This window comes from Elephantulus edwardii, unplaced genomic scaffold (assembly GCF_000299155.1).
Source record: "Elephantulus edwardii isolate Elephantulus edwardi_28Jun2011 unplaced genomic scaffold, EleEdw1.0 scaffold00323, whole genome shotgun sequence".
Taxonomy (NCBI): Eukaryota; Metazoa; Chordata; class Mammalia; order Macroscelidea; family Macroscelididae; genus Elephantulus; species Elephantulus edwardii.
The window spans coordinates 700,109-721,512 of record NW_006400073.1 but is presented as its reverse complement, the minus strand read 5'-3'; the positions used below and the strand labels follow the sequence as shown (position 1 = coordinate 721,512).

Below are 21,404 nucleotides of genomic sequence, written 5' to 3'. Positions count from 1 at the left end.
AAAATTCAATCATTCTATCTCCAGCTTCATTCCTGTCACCAAGCCCATGTTTTCCGACTACTGATTCTTCTTCACTGTTCCCAACTTTTGCATTCCAGTCACCCATTATTATCAATGCACCTTGATTGCATGTTCGATCTATCTCTGACTGTAAAAGTTGGTAGAAATCATTTATTTCTTCTTCTTTGGCTCTGGTTGTCGGTGCATATATCTGAATGATAGTGGTATTCACTGGACTTCCTTGTAAGCGTATGGATATAATCCTGTCACTTACGATTTTGTACTTCACGATGGATCTAGAAATTATTTTTTTTACTATCAAGGCAACCCCATTTTTCCTTGTCTTTTCATCTCCAGAGTAATGTATCATATGGTCATCTGACTCAAAATGCTCCATGCCAGTCCATCTCATCTCTCCAATGCCCAATATGTTAATGTTTATGCGTTCCATTTCTTTCTTAACAATTTCTAATTTTCCTACATTCATGGCTCTCACATTCCATGTTCTAATCACTAGGGTCTACTTAGAGCTGTTTCTCCTCCTTTGTATTTCCATACTTGATAGTTCTACCTAGGTTGCCCTTTCTGTTAGTCTGCATGTGTTCTGTTGTGCATAGGGTTTTCAGAGGCCTGCTATTTCAGAAGTGGGTGGCCAAATCCCTATATCATTATGATGCTGTTTAAATACATATACTGTTTTCACAGGAGAGAGGATTACTGCAGTAATCTACTGAACACCTCTCAAATATCTGCTATCATGCCTGGCATTGAGACTGTAGAGATCAATAAGATGCAATGCTTGCCCTCCCGGATCTGATAACTAGAGTCACTGAACAACAAAGAGTCTATGTGAGGCCCCTGTGTAGACTCCAGGGTAAAGCAGTGGTCACACAATGGAGCACATCTGGTGAGGACAAACAGGTGTATCTACTTGAAAGTCAGCAATCAGTTTTAGTCTTGATGGAAGCAAACGTGTAGGTGGTTTCCTGGACAAGTCATACCCTGGGGCAACTCCTGTCTAGATGGAAGTCACCTTCTCTATGTCAACATCTTACTAGGACACAGGTGACAGTGAGGACCTGTGTTTGAAATGGAAATAAGGAAGAAGCAATGTGAAAAAATCTGAAGTCCAACCCCAGTCCCTGTGGGCTAAAAGTGAGGAGGTCATTGCCAGTGGCACATAAAATCCAAGCCTAAAAATAAGAACTATAACACAAATAAAGATATACAAAAGATTATCATGAAGAGCATCTTAAGAAAAATTTTCTCATTGCATTGCTGTATGTTTAATTTTCTCACTTCTTAGCCTCAGAATAAAGGAGAAAAGTGAACCAGTTGCTTTGGAGTTTGTCATTTTACGGCAACCTCACATATGTCAGAGTAGAACTGAGCTCCATAAGATTTTCAGTAGCTAGTTTTTCAGAAGTGATCTTTTTTCAGGTTGTCTCTAGGTAGACTGCGACCTCTGGTTTTCTGGTTAGCAGCTGAGCTAGCCATTTACATCACCCAGGGACTCTAACCTCAGGGTAAGAGACTGAGAAGGCAAGGACTTTCTTTTTAATAGCCCGACTTCATCAAACACAAGGTGGACCAAGAGACCTCTACATCCTTTGCCGTCTATCCGGTACAGAAATCCAATCTGTGGATTTATCTTCATTCTCTCCTAGTGCCTATGATTTGTGACAGTCTGTTTTTCTTTATGATACCACTTCTTCCCAAAATTCCTTAGGAAAAGCACTCTAATTTTAAAAATAAGTATTATTGTTGTTATTATTGCTAAAAAGAAAGACCAAAAGAGACTTAAACATGACCAGTGTGAGAAGGTATTTTCTTGATCCTTTGCTTTTGTGAGGAAAAAAAAAAACAAAAAACGTTGTAGTATGAGATTTGAGGCCCTTGGAGGGACATTTCAGAGATTTGCACTGTTGGCTTCAGATCCTCCAAGGAACCCATTTGCTAATTCTTCTGAGGTTGCATCCTGTTCACCAAACCAGAACTCTCAGTGTTATACAGAAGCATGGAGTAGTGAGAGTAGCACCCCTCCCCCAACACACACACACACACCCACACACACACACACCCACCCTTTGAGACACTGAGAGAGTTCCTTCGGAGGAAGAGCAGGCCCCAGGGAGTGGGGCTCACAGGGTCAGGATATGAGTATGTGGTACCTTCCCTTCTACCCTTCTAACAAGGACCCCTCTGTTGCTGTGCCTCTGAGCTCTGACTTGAGAAGCATAGTTTCCCAGTGATGCTACTAGATTCCTGATGTGTGACACTCTGGGGCAGCATGGTGAAGGACGCTGTTGAGTTCCTGGGGACCCCAGACAGAGACACCATTGTGAGCTGCATTTAGCATATGAGCTTCCCTTTCCATGACTGCCACTATTCTTAGTACCCTTCTCTGCTCCCAGGGACAGAGGTCATTGGGACCAGACTAACTGGGTGGGGAGGTGGATGGAGCTGGTCAGGGGGTAGGATGGAGGAGAGTGGACATAGAACTGGACTATTACAGTTTTAGGGTACACTGAAAAAGATCAAGGGAGGTGGTCCAGGTACATTTCTGGGAGAGTTCGTAACTGAGGATGCTGGACTCATCCACTGTATCAGCAAGTCTAGAGAGAAAGAACATGGATGAGTGTAGGCTAAGTTCTGTGGAGCTGAGTATGCACTTCATCCATGGGTCTCCAGGTGATCCCAGTTTTCTTTCTCAGACTTCAAGTGAGAATGCAGGATTTTGGCTTTGATTTCCAACTGGTGCAGCCAGCAGAGCAGCCTATCCAGAGCCAGCCTTCCTGCCCGTGATCTAGTGTCACTGACTCTGGGATTAATCCCCTCTCCTTCCTCTCTGCAATGCTAACTAAGAGTGTTTAGGAATCAGTGACAGGCTGATATAGAGAAACCTCTGGGGGGAGTCATGGCATCCACTCCGTGGTGGAAATGTGAAGGGTTTCATATACCCAGAGATACTGAGCATGTCTAGTCCTAGGTGGGCAGAGAGAATTCCTTCATTTCAGAGACTGGGAGGGGTTGAACTGACTTCCTTCTAAACCTATACAGAAATATTTCTCCCCATTCAAGTTCATACGCTTTCTGATTTCCCTTTCTACCCTCTCTCTCTTTCTTTATCATGTATAGAAAAAGGTGTACAAAGTACACCCCAGAACCTGGTGCCAGGTTCCCAGATTTCTCACTTTTATCTTCCCTCTGAACACAGGAGAAACTTATAATGGGGGGAAAAAATAGACTTGTTCGTCCAGTGAATTTTACAGCTCTGACATTTCAATTCCAAAATGGCACTAGCAGGACAAACAGTAGGAACAAGTTTAAGGATTCTTCTTCTATGAACTGGTACCAATGACGTGAATTCTACTCTCCTTCTCTACTTTATGACAGCTTAAACTTAAATAAGGAAACTGTGGTATAATATTTTGAGCCAAGGGTTCAAAGTCCTTGGGTAACAAAAATAACCAAAAGTTTTGTGATTCAAGTTCTCTCTGAGACACCTAAGAAGAGAGACTTGTGCTTCCCCAAGGTCACGGACAGAGAAATCCTGGGAGCACCCTTCTCCTCCATGACATGAGACACCTAAGAAGAGGGACTCGCGCTTCCCCAAGGACACAGGCAGGGAAATCCTGGGAGCACGTTTCTCCTCCTTGATGGTGGAAGGCTGACGAGGTGCAGTGGACCTGATGGCAACTAGTTAGATTTGGTTTTTAGCTCCAGAACTTGGAGAGGTACCCAAGGCTCTACCTGAGTAGATACGCACTTATCCTTTCTCCCTTTGCTCAAGTTTGATAAAATTAATCCCTTTTAGCTAAAGGCATTGTAAGATAAATGATATGAGCGAGTTTTTAAGTTAAGTTGTCTGAGACAAAATATTGAAGCAGTAGAACTGAACAGTACCTATGAGGAGATGTAATTAATTGTCTGGAAGACATGGGGAGAGTATGGTTAGTTGGATTTTTTTAAACTCAGGTCCTTTTAATTCTTTGTATGACTGTAGCCAGATAGAAAATTTTCTGCTGTTTCACCCACAAAGCCTTATGCATGAGGTATACCTTCTGTGAAGCACTCAGAATTATGATTTTTCTGAATGACTTGACACTGCTGAGGGTTTTATAACTCCAAGTATTCATATGGCAAGAGTCAGGGACAAGATGCAATGGGCTTGATGCAGTACAGAGCAGCTTCCATGTTGGAAAGGAGGGGAGGATGCAGATCCTTAGCCTGAACACATGCCAGGAGATGGCCTAATAGCATTTCCCTTGTGTAGGTGTGTGAGGAACAGCTGAACTGACAAATACAGCATCAAGGATAGTGTCTGGGGTGCACTGTAGGTGCAGCAGCTTCTGTTGGTATTTTTCTCTGCTGGGAGTTGTAAAACATCCGCTTCACCCTGTGGCATTGGTAGAATTGCTCTGAAGCGAAGGACATGGGTTCTAGATGCAGCACTGCCACTTACTAGCTGTCTTGGAGCAAAATCACATTACCTTTCTGAACACCTTTTTCTGTACCAGTGACATCAATAGAGTCAGACCCTTTCTGCCAACCCCACAGCAGTGAAGTAGGCAGTGAACTTTAAGACAGGTATAATACTGGTATCTGCTCTGGTGGCCTACTGGCAAAAAGCTGCACTACAATCCCAAAGGCACGCAGTTCGAATCCCACCAGCTGCTCCACAGAAGAAAGATGGACAATCTCCTCCCAAGAAATTAACTGCCTCTGAAAACCTTCCAGAGGGTCAATTATGGGTTGGTTCTACCTCAACAGTACACAGCAACAATAATACATTGTTAGAAGTATAAAATAGGACAAGAGATGTGATGTGCATTAGAGACTGTATTAGATTGAGAGTGAAGCTAGAGCTGGTGGTTTGGTTTTGGTTTGGTGTTTTCTTAATCCCAATTTTCCTTGGCTAGACAAATTTAAACTCAGTCTCAGGCCTGAATCAGATTTTCCTGGGTGAGCAGAGCATCCTGGGCTTCATCCATGTGCAGAGTAGATCTTTCCCAGGACACTGTTAGAGGTGCTGTTACATGTAATGAGAAGCAAGAACTGTTGGACAAACATTGTCTTTTTAGCCACACCCACAAATTTAAAGGAATCACCAGCAGTTGTGTGTATGTGTGTGTTCATGTGTGCGTGGATATTTAAATTAGAGTATACATTGTCCATGAAGAATTTCCAGATAGTCTTCATCTAACCTGGTTCTCTGGGCAGCAAGTCAATTTCTCATATAGCAGTGATGCTTTCTTTTCTTAGTTTGGAAGCTTATATTTGTGTGGCCTGGGAAAGATAGGGGAGGGTGTGGTAGTTGGCAGGACACCCCACTTGTACTTTCTTCTGAGAAGATATAAGAATAATCCCCCTCCCCTGTAAATCAGGGTCACAGCTCCCTAATGAAAAATGAATGCTTATCAGCTTTGACTTCTGCTGAGAACTCACAGTTTTTAGACAACACTTTCTTCATTATTTCTTAAGGCAGAAATATTGACTTGCTTTTTTAAAACCCGAGTGGTTGTGCTACCTTGGAATATCTCAGAGGATAGACTTAACAGGTCCCCCCCCCCCTCAATTTTCTTAGCAATAGAAATTGACACATACACCAGGCTAGGTAGTTGATGGCTTGTCTGAAACATTTTCTTTTGTAAGAAATCCTTCACCGCTCTCTGTTTCAGCTCACAGCATCTCCTACAGCAATGTGCTCAATGTTGCCATCAGCACACCCTGCACAATCTGACTGAGCTGGGTAGGCCGCAGTTAGATTAGTGGCCGACAGTGCAAGGCATCTGCTGTGATGATTCACACTTTCTTGTGTTTCCAGGTAGTGGACCAATCCAGCTGTGGCAGTTTCTTCTGGAATTACTCACTGATAAATCCTGTCAGTCTTTTATCAGCTGGACAGGAGATGGCTGGGAATTCAAGCTTTCTGATCCAGATGAGGTAAGAAAGGAATGACTTGTGAGGATGGGAGAGGGAGAACCTGGAAAGGGCCGCATAAACATAGATGATATTTCCTAGGATTTGAACCCTGGCTCTGCTATTTGCTACTTGTGTGACTTTAAGCAAGTTTTGTAACCTGTGTGAGATTTAGTGTCTCACTTAGAAAATAGAATAATAGGTTACGTAAGCCATTTTTGTCCAAGATAACCCATATGGAAAGTGTTCAGCATGCAAGAGGTCCTTCTTAATTAGGAATTGCTGCCTCTTCTTAGCCCTGTGGCCCTGTGCATACAAAAGGGCCAGACAGTTCAAACAGCCCTGTTAGAGTCATTATTTGTTAACTAAATCCTTCCTCAAATACTTACTAAGTGGTTGCTCTGTGCCCTGTCTAATCTTGAAGACAAAAACAGTGAATGGGAGGGACAGCATCTCTGTTCTAAGAAACATGAGAAAGGATTTTCTTTGGGATAGACAGATGCATCTTGTTGATGAAAGGCAGGTACAGTTACAACTCAGATTCTGCTTCCTCATATTAGAACTCATGCTTTAAAGGCAGGGCATTTTAACTCATCATAGGAGGGTAAAGAAGCATCTAATTGTGGCTTCTCTCACACACACACTGCCCCCTGCCCTGCAAATCACTTTATATCTGTTGCATGGAAGTAAGTTCAGGGTCATTTGAATTTCCATTGAATCAATTTGACAACTATTCTTACTCAAACCTTGAAAAATAGGATTTCTAAACAAAAAAAGGTCAGAAAAATAGGAATGTCAACATTGACCAGCATGAATAGGTGTGTGCCAATACACAAATATATGTGAGTTACGGTATAGCTGTTTAACTTTCCTTATTAATTGAATTTTCTTTATTTATTTGTTTTATTTCAGGTGGCCAGAAGATGGGGAAAGAGGAAAAACAAACCCAAGATGAATTATGAGAAACTGAGCCGTGGCTTGCGCTACTATTACGACAAAAACATCATCCACAAGACGGCTGGGAAGCGCTATGTGTACCGCTTTGTATGTGACCTGCAGAGCCTGCTGGGGTACACGCCTGAGGAGCTCCATGCCATGCTGGACATCAAGCCCGATGCTGATGAGTGATGGACACAGAACAGCAGGAATGCTTTGCCAAGACATTTTATGGAACCATTGCATCAGTTGGATTCTTGCTTTTTAATGGTTATTGTATTTTTAATTTTCCAGAACTCAGTTGTTTGTTGATGTGTTGTGATTTTTTTTTACATTCAGGGGTGGGAGCTAATTAAACTGCAGCTATAATCTGTGTGCACCGCTGAAAGAGGAAAGCCAGGACTTTTGTGGGTGGGACAAGACATTCTGGAGGAATTTTTCATAAGGGGAAGAGAAAGAATGGTCTTATCAGAAGGAAAGAAATGACTGATGAGTCCAAAGGCCTTTTTAAAGTCATTTATCCATGGGGGAAAATGTTTTGAGTTATGAATCTATTAACAAAAGAAATTGATACATTGGGAATCATGAGACTGATAAAAGGCAATCAATTTTCTGGGAGGGCAAAAAAGGGAGGTGGGACACAGCATTTTCTTTAGGGAATGCATAGAAATGAAGTATGGACCTTTCACTCTAATTTTGAAACAAAGTGGGGAGGGGCCAAAAGAGTTTTTATGTTAAAATTTATTTTATTACATTTTGTGCCAGTATTTTTTTTTCCCTTACAAATCGTCTTAAGCTCTAAGGTGGTCTTAGTATCACAGTATCATGCAAGTTTGTGTTTATTTGCCGGCTGAGGACTGTCACAGGGAAAGAAAACTGTTTATATAGACCCTACTGGAAAAGCAAAGAGTTATCACTGAGATCTTGGGACCCCTCTTCCACGTGAGAACTGTATATGAAGGAATGTGGATTTAGTCTAAGGGAACTGTTCATGGGGATTCCATTTGCAATATTTACAACAAAATCAGCATCATGCTCCTTTACTGATTTATCTCTAGTGGATTCTTGGGATTTGGGTTTAATGTTGGGCTGAGAAGCATTAAGTCTTTGAACGGAATGCACTTTTTTAGCCCTGAGTGTAGACTGCCATTAATGTAGGAACATTCTTGAAGGGAAATTGGTTCAAGGGAAATTGGGGGAGGTTTGATTCTGTACTAGTCCATCCCTGTAATGTGAGTAACCTGGTCTTAAAGCTGTGCATAGGGTGTTAGCCCTCAGGTCTTAAGAAGTCAGTTCAGAATGCAGGTGTCCTAAAGTTACTCCAACACTTCTCCCCTTACGTCCCATTATCCTGGTGCCCCACGTTTGTTGCTCCCTACCTCCTTGGTTCTTCATATAAGAGAGGTGCACAGCGTGTTGATCAGTGAATGGAAGAGTAATTGCATACTTGACATGAGGTAGAGTTTGTATTGAGGCCATTTAGATTTGCTGAGTTTTAGAAGAAATGACGGAGATTAAGACAGCATATAATAATCAGATGTACTTTTTAAAGATGTTGGAGATTTAGGATGTTACATGAGACTGGGTTTGCAGAGTGAAGTGTTGTTTTGTTCTGTGTGATCAAGTCAGAACGGAATCATAACTGACCTCCAGCGGGTTTCCAGAGGCTGGGAGTCGCTAGGAGGAGATTGCCCATCTTTCTCCACACTCAGAGCTGTTGGTGGATTCAAACTGCATGCCTTTGGGTTGGCAGCATAAGTACAGACAGTATTAGGGCCTGCTGCTCAAATCTGTTGTCTTGGAACAGGGGAAGTATAGAGGAATAATGGCAGGAGAAAAAAAAAGGGCTTGCATGAAGGTGAAAAATGAAAGGAACTTGAGTGAAGATGGTAAGGTGGTCAGTGATATTTTAATATGTTTTAGGACCCACAAGAGTGAAACAAAACCAACTCGGTTGTGATGGGTGATCTGAAATTACATTATTTTGTGGAAAACCAGCATATTACTGAGAAGTGCCTAATATCTTAGAATCCACCCCACCTACTGGTGCTTCATAAATAACATGCTGGCTTAACAGACTTCATTGAGAGGTGGAAAAGCTTTTAAGATAGACTTGTCAGGGCTTCTCAGAGTCCTTGGTGAGTAGTAACTGAGAAATTGGAAGTATGAACTGCCTTCTAGCCTGCCTTCAAGAACATTTAGGATTTCCTCTCAGGTCTTCTCACAGACCCCACATTATCAGGAACACAGCTGTGTGGTTTATGAGTGTCCTCATGCTGAAAGACTGGAGAGGCCACATGAAAAGCTAAGGCAGTATTACCCCAGCTATCTCTTGATCTTCTTTTAGATGTAGGTGCCTTAATAAAGCTCTGAAAATATTTTAGGAGCTGCTCAGGGAGTGTTAGGTGGACCTGTTTTGACTCCAGTGTTTTCTCTATTATGTGATCTTTGTTGGACACTGATAAAGGGATGTGTGTGTGTGGGTGTGTGTGGTGTGTGCACACATGCATGTGAGTGTGTGTGTGCGCATGTGTGTTTGCAAATATGCAAAACTGCAGCCAAGATAATACCTGAATTTCCTGATTAAGTCTTTTTGCATGTCAATAATGGACAGTCGGGCATAGATCATTGCATGCTGTTTGCAACCAGGAATAAAAATTACATTCTCAACTCAGCCACCTTCTAGTGGAATTTGTGCTTAAAATCCCCTTTCTGTTAGTATGTCCAGGTCCAGCAACTTCATAACAGATAAAGTGCCTCTTTGTGCCCCTGATCCCACTTGTGTTTCAAGATCCCCTTTTGCTCTGGGTCCACCATTTTCAGTATGTGTAGATAGCATATTAGTTAAAACAGCTTTGTTGTTCTGGCCAGATGCTGGTATCTCTTCTGTCAAAGGCCAGAGACCATCCCAGGACAAGCGATGGATGGGTGGCTTATACACTGGAAATACAGCAGAATTGTTGCATTTGTGCTTTTTCAAAACATACGTTACCTTCAGAGAAAGGATAAGCAAATCTGTTTAACTGGATGAATCAATGTCCCATAGATGCCTTACCCAGGTAGGTTTTGGCTTTGGGGTTCAAAGTCACTTTGCCCCCATTCATGGGTGGGACTTCCTACTCTATAGCCACAGTATTGATGTAGCTGTGGGAGTGAAGGTAGCATCCAGAGGCCAGATGGGCTTATACTCGCTTTGGAGATGAACACTCTGGGTTTTAGAGCATTAACCTTCATGGTGAAAAATACAACTTCTCTATTCTAGTCATGCTGTGCATGCTGCTTTCTCGTTGGGGTCTATATAAAATTGTTGAAGTCTTATTTACATTCCAAAGAAATTTCAAGGAACAATAAATATATGTATACATATACATATATCAAGTATATATTAAGATGGTAATTAACTCTTATCAGGAATACTGCCTCAGTCATTGAACTTTTTTTAAGAATACATTTTTTTTAAGCTGAGAAGTACAGGAGTGAAAAGATGTTATATTGTGTTTGACTATTTTTCAACTTGTATTTTCATATAATTTATATTTTTTAAAAGCTGACATTTAAAAGCAAGATGAAAAAGGAAAGCAGGTGCTTTTAAAAAAATCAGAACTGAGGTAGCTTAGAGATGTAGTGATGTTAGTGTCTGTATGGTTTTTTTAATGCAAAAAAATTCCTATGGGGGAGTTTTTGTTTGTTTATCTTAGTAGCTGATGCTGGCACATCATTTTGCTGGAGAATTTTTTATATACTGTAGTCTGATTTCATATTGTATTTTAAACTGTGTGAGATTAAAAACAAATTCATTCATAATCATGTGGGCTTGGCTTGATTTTTTCCTATTACAGCAGGGCTAATGACTAACAGCAACACACAAAAAGGAATGCCATTCACTCTTTCTGAACTCAATAGCTCAGGACCATCTTGTTGTTAGGTGCCGTCGAGTCATAGACGACTCATAGCAACCCTCTGAACGGAAGACCTGAGCCCTGTTCTTAGTTTCCAGAGGCAAGACATTTTGGAAGCGGATGCTACTCCTGCTTCCAACAGCACCTTCTTAGAGAAAGATTTCTATAAAAAATTAAGAACTGTAACAAGAATAGAAAGGCAGTCAGCTAACATTCCATTGTTAAATATTTGGGATCCTGCTCTGGGTGTTATTTGATTTTGTGCCAAATAATTGCTTCTGCAGTGATTAGTACGATTAGTCATTGTAAGCCAGAGGTTAACTGTGTCCCAAATGTCTAAACTTCTGTACCACTCCATCATCCTCTCTTCTCAGACCCAAAATGTCTTTGAGTTCTGTGATTCACGGGAAGGTCTCATAGAAAACTCAAAAACCGTCAGGGAAATGGTTCATACTGTTGTGAATGATGTAGGCCAATGTACATGGTTGAAGTGACTAGTGAATGATAGGCCAGGCATCTGCAGGCTGAGGTTTTGGGTTGTCAGCTGCCTGCTCTTCAGCTAGATCAGCTTACGTGCAGTGTACCAAGCAAACAAGGACTGAGCTTCCATGGACTTTTCCTTTATGCAGAATCTCAAGGCTATAAACCACTCATGAGAACAGAGGATGGTAACTTGGGTAATTCCTTTTAAGAGGGTGGGGCTTAAAGGAGCTTTGATGGTTTAGAGGTCAGAAGCAATCCCAATTCCAAAGGCAGGCACACATTTAGGACCCGCCAGCTGTTCTATGAAAGAAAGATTGGCAATCTCTGCATAATTTACTACTTCTGAAGACTTGCTGGAGGGTCAGTTATGGGCCAGTTCCAACTTGATAACACACAACAACAGGAATGGGGCTTGTATCCCACCCTAATCCTATCACCTTAATATAATAGCGGCCTTGAGTGAAACTGTAAGCATAAACAAAAGAAGCTAGAATCACAAAATGAATGGATGACTATGGACAGAAGGACCAGATGGCTTAGTCCATTTTACTATCTTAATTCATTACATACTTTGTCACATTGCTTTTTTTTTTTTAACATATGAATACTAAGAGCTATGTGAAGAACATTTTTAATGATTCAAGAAATGTTTAATTTTAACATTTCCTGATACTAGCAAAACGTTGACCATCTAGGACTAAGAACAGCATTCTTGCTTTGCTATGTGCCATATTGTGCTGATTATGTCTATCTTGCTGTTGTTCACAACAGTAGCCACTACATACTGAGAGTGATAGTAGCTATCAGATCCCTCCTTATCCCATATAAAAACATGTATTTATGAGTGCTTTGGAGCACATCCTGCAGAGTGCTTTAGTGTTCTTGTTGAAGCTGGGTAGAGGATGTATTTAATTAACACCAACCTTTTCAACATAAATCCCAACTCAACAGTTGGAAAGAGAATTAGTGCTAAATTGTTCACAAAGAGAGTTGTGGTTTTTTTTTAAATTAAATTTTATTAGTTTTAATGAACCTTTACAGAGATTTTGGGTTTTCATTCATTCATTGTTGCACTGTTTTCTCCACCCTCATCCCCAGTTCGTTCTTCTTCCCCCCACCCCCAATGTCTGTTTTAACTGTCCAATTGACACAGTGCTTGCCAAAGCCAGTTCTGATTAATCTCCTTGGTCAGTTTGTCCCTTGCCATTCCCTATCACTCCTCCCTGAGAGAGACTTCACCCTGATTCATAAGGAAAAGGGGATAGTGTATTCTCTTAGCTACTTCCTGCTGAAAAGGGACGCTGTGGGTTTCAGGATGAAGGTCTTCTCTCACTACTCTAAAGGGCCCCTTTGGCAGTAGGAAACACATAGACTATTATGGAGATTGATTTTGGAATTTAGATGCACTGTTATCAGTTGTGCTTAGCTGTACATATTCATATCCTTGAAGATGTATCATGGAAGTGTTGCAGCCTAGAAGATACAAATTTAACTAACAAGTTAAAAGTGCATGAGTCAAAAATGGAAAAGCATAATATTCTGAGTAGAGGTTCCAATAGTGGCACAAATCAAGTTACAGAGGTAAGGTGGTTCCATTGCCATCCTTACTCTAACTTAATTCTTTTTTTTTTTCATTTAAATTTGTTATTAATTTCAGTGAAAATTTACAGAGGCTTTTTCCGTTCATTCATTGTTGTAGATTTGTCCCCTCCCAAGGCTCCCCCCCCCAGACAGTACCCTCTTGGAAAAGTAAAAGAAAAGATTCTTTCATTATTTTACAAACCCTCCCCCAGGTCCACTCCACCTGTAGCCATTGCTCTAGACTCCTGTCATGACCGAAATACCTAATCACATATCTCTTTTAAACAGTTTTCTCCCTTCTCTGTTTCAGAGCAGCATACATTATTGAACCCATCTTACTCAGTCTCTCCCCAAGCCCAAGGACAGTCCCATTCTACAGTAGTGGCACCATGCAATATTTGTCCCTTTGTGACTGGGACATTTCACTCAGCATAATGTTCTCCAGAGTCAACCATTTTGAATAATATTGCATGAGTTCCTTGTTTTTTAATGCAGCATAGTATTCCATTGTGTGAATATACCACAGCTTCTCTAACCATTCGTTTGTTGATGGGCACTTAGGTTGTTTCCAACTCCTTGCTATTGTGAACAAAGCTGCAATAAACATGGGTGTGCATATATCTGCTTGGGTGTCAGTTATGGTCTCTTCAGGGTATATTCCCAGTAGTGGTATTGCGGGGTCAAATGGTATCTCTATTTGCAACTTTTTGAGAAAGCGCCATACCGCTTTCCACAGGGGTTGCACCATTTTACACTCCCACCAACAGTGAATAAGGGTTCCAGTTTCTCCACAACCTCGCCAGCACTTATTGCTTGCTCTTCCGTTAAATTTTGCTATTTTGACTGGGGTGAGATGATATCTCATAGTTGTTTTAATTTGCATCTCTCTTAGGGCTAGGGATTTTGAGCATTTCTTCATGTGCTTGTTGGCCATTTGAATGTCGTCTTCGGTGAAGTGCCTGTTCATATCCTGTGCCCATTTTTCTATTGGATTCTTGACCTTTATCTTGTTGTGGTGCTCAAGTATTTCATAAATTCTGGATATAAGTCCCTTATCTGATATGTTATTACTGAATACTTTTTCCCAGTCTGTGGCCTCCCTTTTTACCCTGTTGGAGAAGTTTTTGGATGTGCATAGGGATTTGACCAGGAGAAGATAACGTAGAGAGTTGTGTTTTTTGAAAATCTGTTTCTTTGGTCTAGAACTTGAGGCTTGCTGAGCATACATTAAACATACACTATATGGTCTAGTAGATAGGGAGCTGGGCTGACAATAAGAAAGCTTCTTAACCCTAAATTTTAACTGAGCCACCACCACTCACTGGGAGGCTGGAAAAATTGCCTGAGGTTACTCCGTTTTCAGCTGTACAACTCCTGAGTCAACCTAAGGCCACATCTAAGCTGTTTTCTCTGAATAAAAAGTACATAGGGAATGGGTTTCTATCTTTGTCAAAGATTTAGTCAGAGTACATTTCCTCTGTGTCAAGTTGCTACTATTCCTCAGAGTATCTGATTTCATGCTGATGAGATTGACAGAATAGCCTTGAAAGAGGCAAATGTAGGCCTCTGTTTCTTTAAATAGGGCTCACATTTAAGAAAGGGAAAATTTAGGCTAAGGAGGCTTTGGTTACCTCTCTTAATCATGCTACAGACACCTTTATAAAGCTGTGGTGATAGGGATTAAGGAAGAGATAGCAGCTTCTGAAATATCACAGAATCTGGAGGGCTGGGGTAGGATATGGACAAGGAGACAGCCAAGACAGTTCTCAAAAAGCATCTGGTAAAGTCTATGGGTTTGACAGGTGTAGGGAGGTTGTGGGATAAGGAAATTGGCCAAATCTAATCTGTCTTCTATCACTTGTCGCTTAGTTTGCTGTATTATTACCTAAACCAGAGTATTTTTAATTGCTTCATATGATTGTGAAAGCTGGACAGTGGATAAGGAAAACCAAAGAAGAATTGATGCTTATGTGATATTGGCAGACTGCAAAAAGAACAAACAAGTCCATCTTGGAAGAATTGTAACCAAACTGCTCCTTGGAGAAACTTTATCTCACTTATTATAGGCATATTGCAAGAGAAACCAGTCCTTGGAGAAAGACATCACACTAAGAAAAGTAGACGGTTAGCAAAAGAATGGAAGGTCCTCAATGAGATGCAGTTGACAAAGTAACTACAACAATGGATTTGAGCTTGGTAGAGATCGTGGAAAGAGTGCAGAATAGGGAACAGTTGCTATTAGGATCACTATTTGTTCTAATTAGCAACACCTAACAAAAATAATAATCTGACTTCGAGGAAAAGAAAAATAGCTAACTAAATAAATAGAATAACAGCAAAGCTTTCCAGTACAGTGAAATGTAACTATTTGAGACTGCAAAAAAATTGTGATTTGTGTTTTAGGTACAAAGAAGCAGTGTGCAGAGGAAGATTGTAAACTACTTCTATGTCATATAGATGTTTAGTTTGCCCATTACTGTATTAAGATCTACCTATGTAGCTTGGGGAATTCTGGTAGTGGTAAGGGGGTGCATTTTCACACCAAAAGCATGTGTTTTGAATCCACCAGATGCTTCAAGGAGAGAGATGGACAATCTACTCCCATAGGATTTATGTCCTCTGAAAACCCATTGAGGGGTCAGCTATGAGTTAATTCTGACTCAATAACACATAACAATAATATGCAGCTTAAATTGCCCATTCCTGGCTCCTATCATTGATGTCATTAATATAGGTTTATATTGGCTCATCACGTTCACAGTTCACTGGCAATCTTCACTTCAGAATAGTAAATAACCAAAGAGATGAAGAGCAGAAGTAAGACAGATAAAAAGACTGTCACTATATGGTTCAATTCATATGAAGTGCTCCAGAGCACGGAAGAGCCATGATGTCAGTCTAAAAGACTAAGGTGCAATTAATCCAGGCCATGGTCTTCACAATTAACCTGTGATGCATCAGAGAGCTGGACAATAACTAAGAGCGACAGAAGAAGAATTAATGTCTTTGAATTGTGGTGCTGAAGAAGTCTTGAAAATACCATGGACTGCCAAGTAAACAAATCTGTCTGTTTTGGAGAGGGTGAAACCAAGTTTCTCCTTGGAGGCTAGAGTTTTGAAGCTTTGATTCATATACTTTGGGTACATGGCCAGGAGATATCAGTCCTTGGAGATGGACATCATGTTCGGAATAATGGAGGGACAGCTTAGGAGAGGAAGACCCCAGATGACACGACTGATAAGACTCAATGGCACATAACAACACGTTAATTGCTGCATTGTTCAAAAGCTTTTTAAAGACTTAAAGTTGAAGGACAAGCATATCTTGAGAATTTAGATAAGGGGTAAAGGAACTTTTACTTCTCTGATCCTTATTGTTGTTACTTGCAGTGAGTACTTTGTGACTCATGGTGACCCTATACACAATAGCTCTGAACCCTGCTCTAACCGGAGCCAATCTCATTGTCTCTGACACACCTACTACCCTTATTACTCCAGTTACTGGGTCAATCCAGGATCTTCTTCCGCAATGTCCCTCAACCCCTTATAAGCATGAAGTCCTTCTCCACAGACTCTAGAGACCAAAGTAATGTCTATCTGTGTTTCATTGATTATGTAAAGGCGGTTGGCTATGTGAATCACAACAAATTGTGGCTAAACTTGAGAATAGGAATCCAAGAACACTTGATTGTGCTCATGTGAAACCTGTATTTGGACCAGGAGGCAACTGTCAGAACATAGCAAGGAAACGGCATGGTTCAAAATCGGAAAAGGAATGTGTCAGGGATGTGTCCTATCTCCTTGCCTTTTTAATCTGTATGCAGAACAGATCATTTGAGAGGTTGGGATTTATGAGGAAGAATGTGGCACCACGATTAGAGGAAAGCCCATCAACAACCTGCATTTTGCAAATGACAAAATCTTACTTGCTGAAACTGAGTAGGGCCTGAAGCATCTGCTGAGGAGGGTCAAGGTCTGCAATTTGCAATGTGGATTGAAGCAAAACACCAGAAAAAAAAGGTTCTCACCACTGGGCCAATTGGCAGCATCGTAGATAGATGGAGCTAGCCCGATTCCACAATCAACTCTCTTGGCATCAGTAGTCAGGAAATCAAAAGATGAATTGCATTAGGGAAATCTGCTGTCAGGGACCTCTCCAGAGTGCTGAAGAGCAAGGATGTCAGTCTAGAGACTGAGGGCATTGGATCCAGGCCATAGTTTTCATAGTTTCATAGTTTTCACTTTACTTGCTATGCATCAGAGAGCTAGAGAATGACCAAGGATGAGAGAAGAAGAATAGATAGATGCCTTTGAATTGTGGTGCTGGAGAAGAGTTTTGAACATGTCATGGACTGAAAGAGAACAAACAGATCTGTCCTGGAGAGGGTGAAATCAACCTGCTCCTTGGAGGCAAGGATTTTGAGACTCAGTATTACATACTTTTGTCATGTAGCCAGGAGGGGCCAGTCTTTGAATAAAATTATCTCTGGCCCTTAAGCAATGCCAATTCAATTTTCTTCAGTGTTGCAGTGTATATCCTCTTTACAATTTTCCGGGCAAATATTTCTGTCCTAAGAAACACAATTTCATTAGATTGGCAGGTATATCTCAAGGTTCTGAGGTACAAGTAAAGACAGTGGTGATCTCCACATAGCAATACTAGGAAATCAGCAACTGGCTCTCAGGACAGACCAAACAATTCCCAAGGCCCTTTTAGAATTTACAATTCTTTCTTGAATTTTTGATCCCAGTGATTCAGACTTAAGTGTTGTCAGCTGCAATGGCTTTATAGGACTTTGATACCAAACTGGCCTTGGTCAGTCCATGTGGTCTGATGTAGAGGAGCACGAATATTTTCAGCAGCCACTTGTGAGAATTTCTGAGCATCATGAGATTATGACCACCTTCTCCGTTTCCAACTCCACATTGACAGCCTTGGGAAGTAGCACCTATCAGTAACACTTGATAAACACTGTGAAAAAAATAATTTTCAGGTAAATGGTAAAAGGGAAAGAGGCTTACATGTTGAGCAATGCTATGGGTAACAGATCTGAACCTGGCACTATTCTCGTGATCTCTGATATACTAGAGAATATTGTTACAATCATTGTGTTAAGGACTTTCCACTCTATCTCTGACCCTCCTCCTTTTCCAGTATGATGTCTTTTTTCAAGCAAAGGCCCATCCTGACAACATGCTCAAACTATGTTTCACCATCCTTACCTGTGGTGAGCACCCTCATTGCACTTCCTTCAAAATAGACTTACTTATTCTTTTGGAAGTCCATGGGATATTTAGTACTCTTCTGCAATGCAGCAATTCAGAGGTATTTATTCTTCTTCTGAAATCCTTATTAATTATACAACTTGCAACAATGTAAGAGGCAATTTAAAATACCATGGCTTGGTTCAAGCACACCTTAATCTTTAAACTGACCTCTTTCTCTTTTATACTCTGAAGAGGTCCTTGACAGCATATTTTCCCAATATTATACATCTTTTGATGTCTTCACTGTTGTTACTATGAGTGTTAACTGTGGATTCAAGTGAAAATGAAATAATTGACAATTTCATTTTTTTTCTCCATCTATCATCAAGTTGCCTATTGGTCCGATGATAAGGAATTTTGTTTTCTTGATATTGAGATTAATCCATATTGAAGATTGTAGTCTTTCATTTTCTTCAGCAAGTGCTTCAAGTCCTCCTCATTTTCTACAAGCAAGATTGTGTCATCTGCATAATGCAGGTTGCTAAGCATTCTACAAATCCCAAATGCCACATTATTCTTCATATAGTTCAGCTTCTCAAATTATTTACTCATCATACAAATTTAATGAGTATGGAGAAAGGATACAACTTTGATGCACACCTTTTCAGATTTTAAACCACACAGTGCTTCTTTGTTCTATTTGGACAATAGTTTCCTGGCCTAGTATAGGTGTTGCATAAGAATAAACAATGTGGCAAGCTCTGGTGGCCTTGTGACAAGAAGCTGCACTGCAGTTCCAGAGGTATGAAGTTCAAATCCACCAGATGTTCTGCTGGAGAAGGAGGAACAATCTCCTCCTGTACCTGTCAGATCCGATTTGATGTCACACACACACACACACACACACACACACATAATAAAAAAATTAAATAAGAAACGTCAAAGGATATTCTTTGGCAAGACAAAGAATAAACAATGTACTGAGATTCCTATAGTCAATGAAACACAAGTAAAATCCATCTAAAATTAGCAATAACACCCATCCTCTCATGACTTCTTCTTAACCCAGCATTCTGGATGTTCTCTGTTGACGTTGGCTTCAGCCATTTTTAAAAATCTTCAGCAAGATTTTGCTTGCATGCGATATTAATGACATTGTGCAATAACTTCCAAATCTTATGTTGTTTTTGTTGTTATGTGCCGTCAAGTTACTGCAACTCATAGCCACCATATGTACAACAACCCTAAACTCTGCACTACCCTAAGCCAATCTCACTGTCTCCAATACATCTACCCCCACTATCCCAAACACAGAATCAGTTCATCTCATTGAGGGTCTTCCTTTCCTGCACTGTCCCTTCACCTTCCCAAGCATGACATCCTTCTCCAAGGACTGGTCCCTCCTTGCAACATATTCAAAGTATGTCAGATGAAGCTTCAGAATCCTTGCCTCCAAGGAACATACTGATTTCACCCTCTTCAGGACAAACCTGTTTGTTCTCCTAGCAGTCAATACTCAAAGATCACATTTTATAGATAAAAAAATATATTTGTTTGTATATAAAATTTGTATTCATTATTTCACCCATGTACATTGTGTTTCACATATTCATTGTGTCCTTTGCCATTCCCTGTCACTCCTCCTTGTGAGAGATTTTACCCTGATTGACTAGGAAAGTGAGTGCCACATTCTCTTAGTGACTTCCTGCTGGAAAAGGGTGCTGCAGGTCTTAGGGAGAATATCTTCTCTCTCTACTCTAAAGGGTCCCTTTGGCAATAGGAAACACATAGACTATTGTGGCAATTGAGTTTGGAATTTAGATGCACTGTTATCAATTGTCCTTGGGGGTACATGTCCATATCCTTGGAGATGTATCATTTTAACATGGAACTGTTGCAGCCTAGAAGACACAAATTTAGCAAGTTAAAAGTACACGAGCCAATAATTAAAAGCAATAATATTCCAACTAGAGGTTCTAACAGTGGTAGAAACCAAGTTACAGAAGGAAGACAGTTCTTGAAATAAAAGTCTTATTGGCTGACACTTTGCCTATTACAGTGTAAGGGCTAGGAATCACAAGATGTAGAGACACCACTATGTCATTTATTGTTCTTAAGTCTTGGACCAAATTCAATTTACCATTGGGTTGTTTTACAGCCAGGATGACCACATGCAAGGCAGAGGCGGAGTAAAGAACTGCTTATGAGGTTTTCCGTCATTTCCTACAACTAAGGAATAGCAAGAAGAGAGTAGACCTGTGAAGTCTTGTAGGACTGAATAATAAACTCCTATGTCCAGGAGAAAACAGATAAATGAACCAGAAATGTCAATGCTCACTCACAGTTCTTCTCGGAGGACTTGAATTGTTAAAGCATCCCACTTTGTGTCCAGTTGAGTGGTGGGTCCTGTCAGTCCTCTGTCAGCCATGAGGACCTGATGTGGGCTGCCCTTGGCCAAGTGTCTTTCAGATCCACACTTAAAGCAAATGAGTGAGAGGTTCCTCTCTACCCCCTTGCCTATCTGTGGTTCTTGCTTGTGACACTGTCTATTGAAGTGGCCCAGCTTTCCACAGTGGAAGCAATTCTAACCTCCTTTATTACCATTGGGTGACATTGTATATGAGTAAGACTTCCTTTTCCTGACACAGACCCTAAACTGGCAGCAATAGCTGTCCCAGTAATTTTTACTATTCTCTGGTCTTTTCCCTTTAGATCCTGGCTGTTAAAAGAAGGAAAAATTCAAATAAATATTTAAAAATAATTTTGAACAATATAATATTTTATGTTTAAGGCTAGTAATATTATCAATATAATTGTACAAATAATTTCCGATCCAAATGTTTTTAGTAAGAAAAATACCGTAAATGTGGATACAGTTCCACTATTCCTCCTCCATACCATCATCTAGTGTTATGAGCATAACCAGTTATAAATCCATTGCCTTCCTTACACCAACTTAAATTTTTGTTTTTTATATGCTAATAAGTGGAACCAACAAGGTTCCAATCATTGATGCTTCCATAGGAAGTATTAATTAAAACTTATCTTTGCTCTATTCAACATTGTCTCCAAAGTATCTAATTTCTAAAAAAGATAAAAGAAGCAACTGACAGGGAGGAATATGAGGATAACCCAAAGTTATTACTGATATCTCCACGGAAACTATACCCTTGAAACATCTGTTGTTGTTGTAGTTAGGTGCCGTTGAATTGTTTGCGATTCATAGCAACCCTATGTACAACAGCCCTAAACCCTGCTCTATCCTGCGCCAATCTCATTGGCTCTGACACACCCATCCCGATTACCCCAGTCACTGAATCAATCCACCTCATAGAGGGTCTTCCCCTCCTGTGCTGTCCCTCTACTCTACCCAGCA

General features: G+C 40.6%; 1 protein-coding gene across 2 annotated transcripts in view; it reads left to right on the top strand.

The window, feature by feature from the left end:
* LOC102844738 (protein C-ets-1-like) overlaps nt 1-7,050 on the top strand; it is an 85,476-nt gene extending 78,426 nt beyond the window's left edge. For both annotated transcript variants that reach the window (XM_006901378.1, XM_006901377.1), the window contains 2 exons: nt 5,828-5,946; nt 6,835-7,050. In XM_006901378.1, the coding sequence (XP_006901440.1) occupies nt 5,828-5,946; nt 6,835-7,050 (335 nt within the window). The remainder of the gene's footprint in view (nt 1-5,827; nt 5,947-6,834) is intronic.
* Nucleotides 7,051-21,404: the final 14,354 nt, after the last annotated feature.